This window comes from Aristolochia californica, unplaced genomic scaffold, assembly GCF_029961685.1.
Source record: "Aristolochia californica isolate CCGP_79_NKW_82.1479 unplaced genomic scaffold, dmAriCali1.0.hap1 SCAF_16, whole genome shotgun sequence".
Taxonomy (NCBI): Eukaryota; Viridiplantae; Streptophyta; class Magnoliopsida; order Piperales; family Aristolochiaceae; genus Aristolochia; species Aristolochia californica.
In genome coordinates this window covers 2,801,070-2,814,635 of record NW_027181837.1, presented here as the reverse complement: position 1 = coordinate 2,814,635, position 13,566 = coordinate 2,801,070, and the positions used below count along the sequence as shown (strand labels likewise).

The following is a 13,566-nucleotide window of genomic DNA, read 5'->3' as shown; positions in this document are numbered from 1 at the left end:
ATAAGTTATGCCCAATTTTATGTAGAGGTCATGCCCAATTTTATATAAAATGTATGCATAATTTTATATACATTTTATTCGATATATATTTTTTGAAAAGTTTGAAATGTATGTTGAGGCTCGAGCTCGGCTCGAACTCGTTGGGCTCGAGCTTGATAACAATTTTAGGCTCGAGACGAGGCTCGGCTCGAAGTTCGGCTCGAAATATTTAAATCAAGCTCGACTCGAACATAGGCAGGTTCGGGCTCGACTCGGCTCGATGCCACCCCTAAGCGTACACAATGGAAAGTGCAGTGTAAAATATTTTTTTGTGTTAGTATGCATAATAGAAAGTGCGGTGTAAAGTGCTAAGAGAATTTTTATTAATTAAATATTTAGATATATTTAATTTTTATTACTTTTACTTGAATTTTTACTAATAAACTAAAGGATAAATTTTAACTTGTGCTGAATTAATAAATAATAAAAATAAATTAACATAATTTAATTATTTATTTATATAAAAATAAAATAATTAAACAAATGATTACTTTAATAATATCAAAATAGTTTATAAATTTGTTATTTTTGCATTGTTTAAATTCTCACTCCTAAACTAGTGATTAAATATAATATTAATTATTATTAGTTTATATATAAAAAATAATTTATTATATAAATTTAATCTATTACTTCTTATAAGATAGTTGGAATTAACTTTTTTATTATTAAACTAAAGATATTGGGCAAAGGCTTCTGGACGACTTTCCCCTTACACAGAGCACTAACATGCCATTGAAGTTCGAAGAACCGTGAAGAGCATCTTCTACTAGTTCGCGTCTGAAACTCTGAAATGGCAAAAGAGGGTTCATCATCGACAGTTTTGGTAAGCCTTTATATAACTCCTTTTCCCTGTTCCAATTATCCATGCTCTGAAGAACTTTTTGTTTTATTAAATTCACTGTCCAGAAAGAGACAGAGACCGAGTTGCATCTGATACTGGATGAATCAGATCCTGGATGGGTCGAAGCTCGAACTCATTGTGATCACTTGCTTACTGCCCTCTCATTTTCCGATCTCTCTCATATTCCTACTCTCGATTCTGTATGTACCAGGTTAGTCTCTTCCAAACCCATAATCTCTTTTCCTGCTGGTTGGAAATTCCTATCTTTATGATTGGTACCTCCAAAAGAGTCCGGAGTACTTTGTAAATTGGCGTCCAGATTCGTGAGGTGTGGAAAATATTAGCGCAGGCGGAAGAAGTCCTAAACCTTGCAAGGTTTCAGTTGGATGATTTCTGGGGAATTAGCCCTTTGTCCTAAACATTGCAAGATTTTATTTGGATGATTTCCGGAGAATTGGCCTTTTGGAATTCGCTTGAGCTCTACGCATTTCGATGTTACATGCCGTTGGTCCTGATTTGTGAGTGTAGTTGTTTTGAAACTTCAATCCAGTAACTTAAACTGAAACTAAATAAATAAAAATAAAAAATCGTTACAATGTCTGGTCAGTTATTTATCAAATTAGGAGCTCTAAGGTAGCCATGAAAAAAAAACCACGTTTTCACTGAACGAATCTGCAGGAGAACATAGGGGCCCATGGCCATCGTTTAAGAATCTCAGTGTTGTGTGGCATGTGATTGATGATTTCAGCACAGCTGTTACTTGTTTTTGTAGCTAGAAGACGGTTTCCCCAGCGGCTGAAGCCTATTCCTTTTGTCTTTGGTTTCCAATGCTTTGGAGGGAAATATGGATAGCACGAGTACTAATTGTCTGGCACAACGATTTCTGTTGGTAGCTTGTTGCACAAAAGTTGCTATATATGTTAGTATAAAACTAGCAATACACATTTGATCTGGTTAAATGTCAAAGTTCCCTCTGCCAAATTCTTTAAGAGCTTTCTTTGTGCATTTGAAGCCCACAAGGACATTTAACCGCTATTGTTTGGCTCTGGTTACTTATTGTAGATAGCTAGCTTTTCTTTGCATATTTTAGCTAGAAAACTGAAGGACTGTTGTCAAAAAGCCTGTTGAAGATCTGGTGGGTCATTCACATTTTGTCTTGCTGCACTAGAAACCCTATTTCTTTCTGATCTCAGAGGTTTCTTCAAAAAAGATTATGATTTTCTCTGATGCACTTTCGAAGGCTATAGACATGGTAGGACTGAGCCCAGCTTGATCCTACTCAGCAAGTCTTAAAGGAGACATAATGGAAAATCTCATTATTTCATCATTATCATTCATCACCTTGATCTCTATAGCCTTGTCCAATCACTGGGGTTCTTAAGAGAATATCCCATTTCTTCTTTGATTTTGAACTTAACTTCCCTTTTATTTCATCATGCACCTCAGATTAGATTATGAAACCAAAGAGTAAAGGATGAAACAAAAAGAGGGAGAGAACTCACCATCTTCAACATCCATGGCTTGATGCGACTTTTGAGATAAAGGGATCTTGGCTTGTGCAAATAACGTCGAAGAGACATGAACACAAGGAAGAAGTTATGGCTCTAAGCTTGTAGGGAATTTATGGGAGACTGTCTAGAAGGACTCAAGTGCACACTTCAGCCCATGTTCTAATGTCGTGTAGAAACAATGTAATCCTTGACCTGCCACTGAATTTGAATCCCTTTCTATCTGAGAAAGGAAGGCAACTTGTGACAAAATCACTTATTCCTTCTCTAAAAACTAATCTACTGATGCAAATGAACCAATTAAATCTTTCATTATCTTCCACTGAAATTTCTGAAGCAGATGTTGAAAAATTGTCCAGTGAGTTTAGTGGCTGGAACAATAAAAGGAGAGGTGAATAGTTTCTGTGCTGAACATTTTACAGGATGGGCAGCATACTTATTGATAAAGCCACTTGACATTTCTGAAGCAATTTTCATGCTTGATGTAAGAGGAACGAATGAAGCATTTCCTTCATTTTTTCGTGGAAAAAGGAGAAAGTAGTTCTATGAATGTTGGAACCATTGATGGATTCAGGACCCTAGCTGAAGTCTTTGCTAGTAAGAAGAAGATGATGAGAAATTTGGCTTCTTCAACTTAAGGAGGATTTATCAAATGAAAGTAGTCTTGACGCCATTCTTATAGCTTAAACACCATCTAGAATGTGTGGCTTCAAATCTAGAGGATTTTTATTTTGATTTTGATTCTGGGAAAAGCGTTCAATAGTGCATGTGATCCTTCTAGGAAATCATCATCATTAGAGCCTTGTGAGAACCATGTTGGAGTAGATATTCCCTCATCCTTTCTACTTCACTATGGTGGTTCCATTAATAAGTTCGCCTATCTCAAGTCTTCTAGCAGATGCTTAAGGGAGGTCAGCCTTGGAGAAAATGGATCTACGGTTGATTGTCTAGTATTAATTTCCTCATAATCTCTTGAAGAGGTGACAGATTCAGGTTTATTGACACTTGTATAGGAAAATAAATTGAGAAACAGTCATTGGGTGAACCATTTAGCCTGCCCTCCAACTTACACCAAGACTGATTACCCTCTCGCTCTTCGTTTCTTCTGTTGGCAAAATATGTCTCACTTTTGCAGTGAAAATTTTGCCCTTACAGATGTGAAGCAAATGAGCAAAATCCTAAAATCGGACCATCTTGTTGGGAGTTTCAAGATTGTAGTACTAATTGTCTGGTTCATAGTCTCCCCACTGATACTGCAGATTACATTTTAATGATTAACTGGTGATTGTTTGAAATAGGAACTAGTTTTTACTCAGGTTTGGTGCTCCCGGTTGGAGAATTAATTTCTGATTTGGTGTTGTCTCATCTCTGAGTCTTTTACTGGGGCTTATTGTGGTGGAAAGCAATCTTTAGATAACAATGTAGGAGAGTTTAAACTGGAGTTTCAGAAATAAAGTACCTAATTCTATTTCTTGTTGTTTAAAAAAAAAATGTTGTCATTATTGATTGAACATGCAAATTAGTGGCTTCTATACCGGAAGATTTTTGTTCCAAAGTGTGTACAAAGAGGTAATGTTGCTTGTTCTTCACTGATCTCTAGATGAAGAAATATGGTTCTTGTGCATCCATTGTTAGCATGCAATAATAGTGGCTATAGCATTCCTTCCTAGATCATCAAGGGAATCAAAGTGCTTTCAGGCTGCTACACGTTTCAATCTTTCTACACATCTATCCCTTCCTGTGGAACGAGACACTTTTCTTCAAAATCTCTAGATTTTTTACCTACCAAGGGTGACTAACGTAGACTGTATGGTGGAAATGCAGGACAAGTTTTGGTCTCCCATGTTGACTTAGGTGTTCAATGAGATCATGGATAATTGCTCATAACATCCTATCTTTTGATTTTGACGCCTAGGGTGGTTTATTATATAATTCACTACTTGCCTGATAAAATGTCTAGATTTGAGCTTTGATTTGTTATTGTCCAGTAGAAGATAGTATGTAGTGATTTTCTTTCCTTTGTTTCTCACTTCATTTGGTCTTATTGAGTCCTTGTATGGCTTCAGGAAAGCCACCTTTTGTATTAATTAAAAAGGCTTGTCAATGTCTTACCCTTATGCGGGATCCTCCACTCTATTGATCAACTAGATAAAAGCCAAGCAATTATGGTGTCTTGCTTAAAGCTTGTCCATATGGTTAATTAAATACTTAATCGGAAATTATGCCAATTACCAAGTGGAACCACTGAATATTTGATATAGGTTTAAGTATTAGGAGAAATCCCTGGTCAAATTGTATCGAATTGCCACTACTTCCTCTATTAGCATGTCTCCAACTTTACCCACTAAAGGATGGATGCTCTTCTAGTTTTCGAAGGCTCATTTCCCAAATAAGGACAACATGAAGGGTCTATTTGGAACCCCATGGAAAAAAAAAATTATTTCATTTTCACTAACTATTTTTGGGAATAATAATGGTCAAACTCTCATTTTTTTTTCTTTTTTTTCTAAGGGTTCCAAACAAACCCCAGGGATTATAATTGGTGACTATTTTGAATGTTCTATATTCATAAACAGAAACAATTATTTATGTTTTCAGTTCTAACAGGGTTATTGTAGGACTTCATTGAAGTCCACTCCCTTTTTCCCAAGAACATCTCTTTTTGGACTCAGTCTAGAGCTCCATAAACCAAATTCCCATCCTCACCTCTAAAATGTGACATTTTCAGGTGTCAGTTTCATACTGAAAATTGGTTATGCTTAAGCTGTAAGGATGTCCTTTGCGGCCGTTTCATCAACAAACATATGCTTGAACATTTTCAGGAAACTGATCACTGCATTGCCCTAAGCTACAGGTACATGATCATCTGCCTAAATTTTTCAGGAGCCTCAATATGAGAAATTTGTGTTTTGATGATTCCTGGTTTCTTGTGACAGTGATTTGTCAGTTTGGTGTTTCAAGTGTGATGCATATTTAGATGCCCAGGTCATGTCACCATTGCGACCTGTCTATGAAATTGCCCACTTATTGAAGTTTGGAGTGAGCGCACCAGTTAGAACGTTGGGACTTTTGCAATCAAATGAAAATTAAGCTGATATATTTTGTACACATTTTGCGTGGGAAAACTTGAGTCTCATATCTTCTGCATCTGGTCTGTAATTCGAAATTAATCAACAGTGGCTAATATCATCCTTTTTCCAGAGCTTCTGTGGAGATTTTAGTCCTATTGTGATCCTTTGGCCGTCTCATATTATTACTTTCTGATCCCTATATGGAAATCATTTACTGTCTTAATCCACTTTGTGAGGAATAGCTTCAGCTAAGTCATTGCAGGCTGGCCTCTCCTAACAATGAGAAGCTTGATGTGTAATACATTTCTATGGAATTGCTTCAATATAACAGCATAATACATCTACAAAATGTTCCTGCTGCTACTAACTTCCACAGTATTTTACTTGAAAACAAGCGTTGAAGCTTTACATGAAAATAATCTCTCAAAGTTGAGAAATAATAAAATCATCGATGTTCATTCCCCAGAGATACTAAATCACAATAAATACTTTTAAATAGCCCTTCAGCCTCTACATCATCCTCATCTCACTACAACAGGATCTTCATTCTTGCACACTTCTTTTTGGCAATTTAAATAAGTTACCTGATGTGATTGCTAAAATCGGCATCGGTCCCTTCAAGATCACAGGCCCGGTCCTGGCACTCCAATTTGCCCCACCTTGCATCGACTCGCTGGCATGGAAATACTAATTTCCCAAGACTGTTCAACAAGCACCAAGGTTTATGGAATTATATATACAGTTACTCATTCTATGTTTGCACTTTGCAATTTTTACTAACAAGCAAGCACGCTTACCTACGGTTAACAACATTATGTACATGACACATCCACTGGGAGAACTCCGGTTGTGATCCTGCTTGAACTGGATTGGCTCTGTTTAGAATGCAATCAAAAAGAATTAGCCAGTCAAGAAATAGATACATCTTCAATGCTTAAAATACTGCAGTGCTTAGTTCTTTCTGGATCTAGATACATCCTTACACATATGAGCATACCAAACACAGGTCTACATGACCTTCTCCTTTTCGCTATTTGCCTTTTTTCCTTTATCTTCTTTTTCTGAGGGTTGGTCATAAACACCCCAATGGTACCAAAAATTCTGAAACTTGAGTATGTACTTCATTCTAAGAAATCCTCTAGGGTCTGTTTGGAAACCCAAGAAAAGAAAAAAAAAAGAATTTGACCATTATTATTCCCAAAAAAAGTTAGTTAAAATACGATAATGATCAAATTCTCCTTTTTATTAACTATTTTTTGGTATAATAATGGTCAAATTCTTATTTTGTTTTCTTTTACTTTCGTTTCATTTCCATGGGTTCCAAACAGACCCCTAATGTAGTCATTAGCCCAAAGAATGGAGAGAAAAGGGGATCCGGCTACAGAACTTCCTAGGACAACATCTATGCTGGTACCACTATACCCAAGCATACACCCTTCTGCTGACTTTGTTTACGATTATACCTCATTTTCTTTCAGTGCATATCAAAAAGATTTCCCAACATGCAGCTCCAGCATTGCACTTTACAGGAATGTGTAAATAGAGAGCTAGAAGAATCATTGATAAATGTGATTCCCCTCCCACCCCTTTCTCTTGTGAAAAACATGAGGGAAAAAAGAAAGGATCGAAATACCATACTTTAGAACTTCCTTAAAATGATCGGCACATTCTCTGCAAGGGTAAAGTCGAGACAGTATAGCCATCTGCACAAAAATCAGTTAAGAAGTGACGCCCATTCAAAAGCTGACACCAGCATGTCTTCAATATTCATATACACTACTTAATCCAATCTGGAATATAAATGAAAAAAGTAAAAGCCAAATACAGTAGCACCTGACTTTGCATATTTCATAAACTGTCAGTACTTTTTTTTTTAAGAGAACCACAATTTATTAAAAAATCCCAGAGAAGGAACAAAAGAAAAAGATTAGGCCAGGGGTGGGAGGCCTTACAATTAGGGATAGGAGAGCGACCCCCTCGCTAGCCAAAGAATCAGCAAACAAGTTTGCAAATCTAGGAACATGAGACCAGGAACAAATAAAATTAGAAAGATCTTGAATTTTTTTTAAAAAGGCCAATGATGCCAAGGAGGATCCTTCTTCCCTGATCACCAGTTGATGAGAACAGAGGAATTTCACGTGCAAAAGGCTAAGAATGATCCCTGGAAATCTTCAAACCCTGTCTTAGCGCTTGAACCTCAACCATAGTGGAGTCAGTAGTGCCAAGTGGGCCAGTGAAGGAGGCAAGGATAGCACCAGAAGAGTTGAGGAAGGCCCTCCCGAAACCAGCAGGGCCAGGATTCCAAAACGAAGAGCCATCAAAATTAAACTTGATGATGCCTTCACTAAGGGGGCAGCCACTCCACAGGAGGGAGGGGGAGGGGATGGGGGCTTGGAAGGGGAGCAACGAGCAATAGAGGACCAACTGCACCTCAAAGAGCTGTCGGCAACATCACTAAAGGAGTCCAAAGAGAGAAGCCTAGTGATATGAGCCCATATTCTATCACATGAACCAGGATGTGGTTTTTCTGCAGAAGATCCGTTGGTTCCTCTCATACCAGAGCGCCCAAGGAATCTCATCATGATTTTCCCTAAAAGGGGAGGAAGGAAGCCTAAGCAGTGATCAATAAGGCTGGAGAAGGAGAAGAGGACGCAAGTTGGGATCTCAAATAAGCTGAAGAAAAAGCACCAACCATGCCAGGTATAAGGCCAGTGAACAAGGATATGATCAATGCTTTTGTTCTCCAGCACACAGAGGCTGCAAATCATGGAAGGTAAAGAAGAACCTCTCTGCACCAGATTGTCCTTAGAGAGAATCCTGCCATGAATAGCACTCCAAACAAAGAGTTTCCAGACCAAAGATCTGAGTTCCTAAAAATACTTCCTTGAAGTAGAAGTTTTTAGAAGCAAGGCAGAAATTGTATTAACACAAAAGAAAACATATGTTACAGGATTATGATTTGTTATGTGCAAAGCCTATGAAAACACCCATGGAAGTTGGCAATGGTCTTCATGATGAAAGCAGCAATGAACTTAAGGACAAAACAGTGTACCACAAATTAGTTGGAAAACTTATTTATGCCAGAGTCACTCATCCTGATATAACCTTTGCTGTAAATATGCTAAGCCAATTCATGGAACATCCATGCAAGGTACACTTAGAGGCTGCATAGAGAATATTAATGTATTTAAAAGGGTCACATAGAAAGGGGTTGTTCTTTAAACCTCATGGTCATTTGAAGATAGAAGCCTTTCAAATACAGACTATGTTGGCTCTAAACTTAATAGAAAATCCACTACTGGCTATTGTGTGTTTGCAGGAAGAAATTTAGTAAGTTGGAACAACAATAAGCAGAATATGGTGGCCCATACTATAAGTGAATATAGAGCTATGGCTGATACTATAAGTGAGTTGATGTGGGTGAGATTAGCTTTTTAAGAGTTAAACCTGTAGGTTGCTGAACCTATGACAATGTATAATGATAACCAAACAGCTATTTTCATTGCGGGCAATTCAGTTTTTCATGAAATGACCAAACATATAAAAGTTGACTACCACTTCATTCAAGAGGCAATAATGCAGAAAGAAGTTGTTACCCCCTATGTTCGGTCTAGTGATCAAGTTGGTGATATGTTTACTAAAGCATTGAGTAAACGTGAATTTGGACATTTTGTAACAAGTTAGGGCTTCTAGACATCTATGCTCAAGTTGGGGAGTGTTAAGGGGTAGTTTGATCTTTTTACATGGTCTGTGAATTCCAGTGAGAGTACTATAATGTTCAGAACGTTTAGATGTGTCTGTAGTCCATTTTTCATGTTGTTTAGAGGTGTAGATGGGTAGTTATAAGGAGTTTAGTGTAAGAGGGGTAAATATGTAATTGTCCCCTAATTAAGAAGGATTAGGGGTCAACTTCTAAACCCCAATGAGAGCACTTCTCAGGCTCCCTTCTAGAACTCCTTTATCCTTTTTCTTTGTCCTCTCTTCTCTCATTCTTCTATTTCCCATTTCTTTACACTGCATATGTTAAAGTTGGATTGGTTTCTCCCAAATGATTAGCTGAAGTTAGTCTCTTACTAACTAATAAGCCTAAAATCTTTTCAAGTTCAAACCAACGTGGAACTTTGCTTCCACGCACAACAACTCTCATTACAAACAACTAGCTTGAGATGTAGAGTCTGCACAGATATAGATAGGGAGGCTATTTAGCCTCCAACACCTTTCCTCGCATCTATGTTTACATAGACAACCCAGCTCAAGACATGGAGGACATACACACTCAGCCCATTAAGAACACACAAAAAGGTCACATAGAACTCAACACAAGTAAGGGAAGCCTCTAACACCAAATGACTAACAAAAGTTAGGATGTCTCTTCCCAAATAATAAGCATAGGATCTTCTCAAGTCCAAATTAATGTAGTACTTTTTCAAACACAACAACTCACATTAAAACTAGCCTGAGACATGGAGCACGCACAAATATAGATTGAGAGACTTTTTTACCCTCTACGAGTACTAATAATTTGCTCCTGTTAAACTCCTGCATATTAATCTGTTTTAAGTTTAACCTGTGTTAAATATAACTTTTCTTCTTCGAAGAATTTATGCAGAATGAAAATCAAAAAATTGGTTCCCTTCCACAATCAATCTTGGGACTATATTAAAAAGTGTATGTCCTTCAACTCCTGACAGTTTATACACAACATGAATGGGAAAAAATCAGACTCTTGTCAGTTGATATGAATTTATTAAAGTTCAGTCCATGTCTATCCCAAAATTAATAGCTAAAGTTAAAAGGTCCCTTCCAAGTAATAAACAGGATCCATGTCGCACTATTATTAACACTGTCCCTCACGTGTGGCCCTCTATATGGCTCCTATACATAGACAACTTTGGGTAGAAGTTCCACGTATGAGCACCCAATTTGATACCACATTAGATTTGGGTGCACAACCATCCCAAAATACCAAAATAACTAGGAAGTTAAAAAGTCTCTACCCAACTAACAAGCATAGGACTTTTTCTTATCCTGGATCCATGTGGAACTATTCTTAAAAAAATGACTACTACAAATTTAACAAGCACTAGGGTGGAAGGAAGAAGGTTTGCCAACATATTGTACTGTCAGTAGATACTAAACCACTATTGCTTATTGCTATTCGCATTTCTCTTTCTGGCTAGGGGCAAAGGCACCAGGTGCGGTAGTGCTGGTTATGCTCTTTTTACAACATATTATCAGGTTGAACCGAACCAAGCTGATTGTGCATTTAACTCCATCTAAACCAACCTGATTATGTCCAGATAGGCTTTTGGTCAAGCAACCTAAAAGTAAAGTAGAGAAAAGGAGAAAAAAGGTGACATATTTAGTATAATGGAAAGGGAAAATTTTCAAATACTAGACTAGATTACTTAACTTCTGCAATTTCTTTACTACTTCCAATATTAAAAAAAATTGAGAACCAATTCCAGTGGCTCTAACTAATACAAACTAATGAAAGAGGAAAAAAGTGATTTTCACCGAACCAAGAGAGATAAATGCAAAGTAAAATAAAAGAAGAGGGGAAGGGGAAAAGATTAAGAAGTGATCACAAGATAGATAAAAATATGTACTGGTATAGCCAGGTTTGACCAAGTCAAACCAATAAAGTGCACTGTGATTCTTTACACAGGGTAAAAAAAAAAAGGCATTGTTTAGAGGTCTATACTCATACTCTGACCCATTTAATTATGCTGAACCCAACAATCGATCTAATATGATCTACAAGCCAAACAAACCAAACAAAAATAGGGTCTAATAGGTCAAGAGAAACCAACCCATTTAATATGGTCTAACAAGTCAAAGGAAATGAACCCATTTAACAGGATCTAACAAACCAACCAAAACAAAATGGTGTAATAATTGAATAAGCTATTATTTGGTTAGAACTGCTTACTGGAGGCTCACATATTAAGGTATGACTAGAGTGCTGGCAGTTGTTTCATTAAGCATATTGGGAAAAGTTAAGTTGGTATAAGTAATCATATGGATAAGACCTGGTTTACATGCTTATGGAGAACTGGGGATTGGAAATATCAATCTCTAATTCTAATAAGATACTCCACTAAATAATACCATAAAAGACCACACTTGTAAGACTCAATCTACTAATTATGTATGATGTGTCTCCATTGCAAGGTTCAAATAATGCATACCAGTTCTCTTACATCTCGTTTTTGTTGTTTAGTAGGGTGATCTGGATACTGAAACCACAAAAAGTTAGATATCAGTACATATAAAATTGAGCAGTATTTGCTTCAGTAAATTAACATAATTTTATTCCAGAACAAGAAGTACACAAGGAAGCAACCAAAAGAAAGGAAAACAGAAAAATGGAGACAATAAAAAGGAAATAAAAGTATAGGAGTAGAAAGAAAACAAGATGACTACAGTTACCAGAGTTACCATCGATAATGAAACTCATATAGATATAATCTCATATAATACAAAAATGAATCTATAGTGCTACATGAGCATATGTAACCAAATTCGCTAAGTATTTTGTTTCTTCAACGTGGAAAGGCATGTTGACAATGTGAGCTAGAATTCTCTTTGGGAATTATTAACCTAACAAAAGTTAGATGTATATATAGATATGAAGAGAGAGAGTGAGATTCCCTTCATTGTATTGATCAGTTTAAGAACCTAGTCAAGTTACAAACCCTTAAAGGGGGCATCTCGTACTTAAGGGTACTATAAATAACATGGCTATGATAACTTGTATGAGATAAAAATCATTAATAGGTGATTGCAATCAATTTTATTTCAGTGTAATTCTTACATCAAAAGTCAAAAGGTGGTGTGATCAAGTCTATTCAATAAGTAAAGAAATAAAACCAAAAAATACAGAAAAAAAATCTTGGACTGTGTTAACAACTATAAGTTTCTAAAAGAAGAGATGGTAATGTTTTTTTTATGAAAAAAAAAGAATTCAGGTAATGTTAAATCTAATTTAAGCAGAATTCAGGTAAATAGCAAAAGAAATATGAGTTGAAATACCTGGGCTGCAAGTGTATGAAGCAAAGTCCAAGTAGCTCTTCCCAGCTCCTCTTTGGATAAAGGTTTTGCCTTTTGACCCTGAAAAAGGAGTATATTAACTTGAAAAATGAACCAGAAAGATGTAACTGTACGTGTATGTAAGATAGAGAATTGGTAATGAATGTCAAGTAGCGCAACCAAATTCACGTCATGAAAGCAATGTAGTTCATGCCAGTCTGCAATGCTCGTTATATTTATGTTCACATTTTTTTATTCAGCAGCCAAAATTACTTGCAGAATTTTGCAGCCTACCCAACAAACCTGCTCCCGGTAGCCCACCAACTTAGATTTTATCAAACAAACACCAGCCGGAGATTCTATCAAACGCCTAGTGCACGTTGCAAGAGACTGAAAAACCAAACGATAAATGAACAGAGAAACAAGACAGTAACTGTTTCTCTTACTTTTCCGTGGCATAAAACGGGATCCAAGGGATGGTGTTCGTCAACATGTTCATTTGACGAAGAACCGATTCTGTGCTTAGGTATGGCAGAAAGCAGTGGCGAGCGGGTTTGCTTTTGTTTCTCCGAAGGGAAATGATCGCCTATGAAGTTCGATAGATGGGTTTGAACGCAATGAAAGAAGCTCTCGCAGGGTTTCAGGACGATTTGCCACGGGTTCTGGGACATGGAGGGAGTCGTTTCTGTGACCATAGAAACATTAGTTCCCACTTTCCATTCGTACCAAAAGTTCAAAAATATCGATAATGAAGCTTTCTACCGAACCGGATTCCAACATCCGATATGACTCCGCCGTCTTTTATGATATATTATTGTAAAATTGATAAAAATTTCACAACCATTATCCATATTATAAAAATCATACGGTTGTGCCGGGTTCCATTCGATCAGACCTCGTCCTGGTCATCCTAAACCTTAAACCCTAAACCCTAATAAGAGATAATGAGACTGAAAATAAAGAAAAAAGATAGAATATGAGTCGGATATCGGAACCGGTTCTATGTTTTAATATGGTATATTATACTTAAAAGTTTATATTAAATTTATTTATAATTATACTAGCAAGAACC

At 36.8% G+C, this 13,566-nt stretch overlaps 2 protein-coding genes across 3 annotated transcripts; one reads left to right on the top strand and one right to left on the bottom strand.

Moving 5' to 3' along the window:
* The first annotated feature begins 736 nt into the window (after window positions 1-736).
* LOC137953399 (uncharacterized) lies at window positions 737-5,615 on the top strand. Its single transcript, XM_068800786.1, has 4 exons — window positions 737-865; window positions 949-1,094; window positions 5,120-5,245; window positions 5,328-5,615. The coding sequence occupies exons 1-4, from the start codon at window positions 833-835 to the stop codon at window positions 5,479-5,481; spliced, it is 459 nt and encodes a 152-aa protein (XP_068656887.1). The 5' UTR covers window positions 737-832; the 3' UTR covers window positions 5,482-5,615.
* A 113-nt stretch (window positions 5,616-5,728) lies between these two features.
* Window positions 5,729-13,247, bottom strand: LOC137953398 (FAD-linked sulfhydryl oxidase ERV1). Of its 2 annotated transcripts, none has more exons than XM_068800785.1 (6): window positions 12,941-13,247; window positions 12,498-12,575; window positions 11,666-11,701; window positions 7,101-7,165; window positions 6,260-6,337; window positions 5,729-6,163 (listed from the first exon to the last, which is right to left on the bottom strand). In XM_068800785.1, exons 1-6 carry the CDS (start codon window positions 13,187-13,189, stop codon window positions 6,043-6,045), a joined length of 627 nt encoding a protein of 208 aa, XP_068656886.1. In that variant the 5' UTR covers window positions 13,190-13,247; the 3' UTR covers window positions 5,729-6,042. The 2 variants fall into 2 exon arrangements, with proteins under 2 accessions (XP_068656886.1, XP_068656885.1); XM_068800784.1 differs by having other exon boundaries at window positions 5,735-6,163; window positions 11,654-11,701.
* Window positions 13,248-13,566: the final 319 nt, after the last annotated feature.

Excerpts from the sequence above, each read along its gene's own strand:
- LOC137953399 (XM_068800786.1), top strand. The coding sequence starts at position 833 with ATGGCAAAAGAGGGTTCATCATCGACAGTTTTG. Across the intron at positions 866-948 it reads GTTCATCATCGACAGTTTTG|AAAGAGACAGAGACCGAGTT; the intron begins GTAAGCCTTTAT and ends TTCACTGTCCAG. Across the intron at positions 5,246-5,327 it reads TGCATTGCCCTAAGCTACAG|TGATTTGTCAGTTTGGTGTT; the intron begins GTACATGATCAT and ends TTCTTGTGACAG.
- LOC137953398 (XM_068800784.1), bottom strand. The coding sequence starts at position 13,189 with ATGGTCACAGAAACGACTCCCTCCATGTCCCAGAACCCGTGGCAAATC. Across the intron at positions 12,576-12,940 it reads CCGTTTTATGCCACGGAAAA|GGTCAAAAGGCAAAACCTTT; the intron begins GTAAGAGAAACA and ends CTCCTTTTTCAG. Across the intron at positions 7,166-11,653 it reads AACGAGATGTAAGAGAACTG|ATGGCTATACTGTCTCGACT; the intron begins GTATGCATTATT and ends ATTTTTGTGCAG.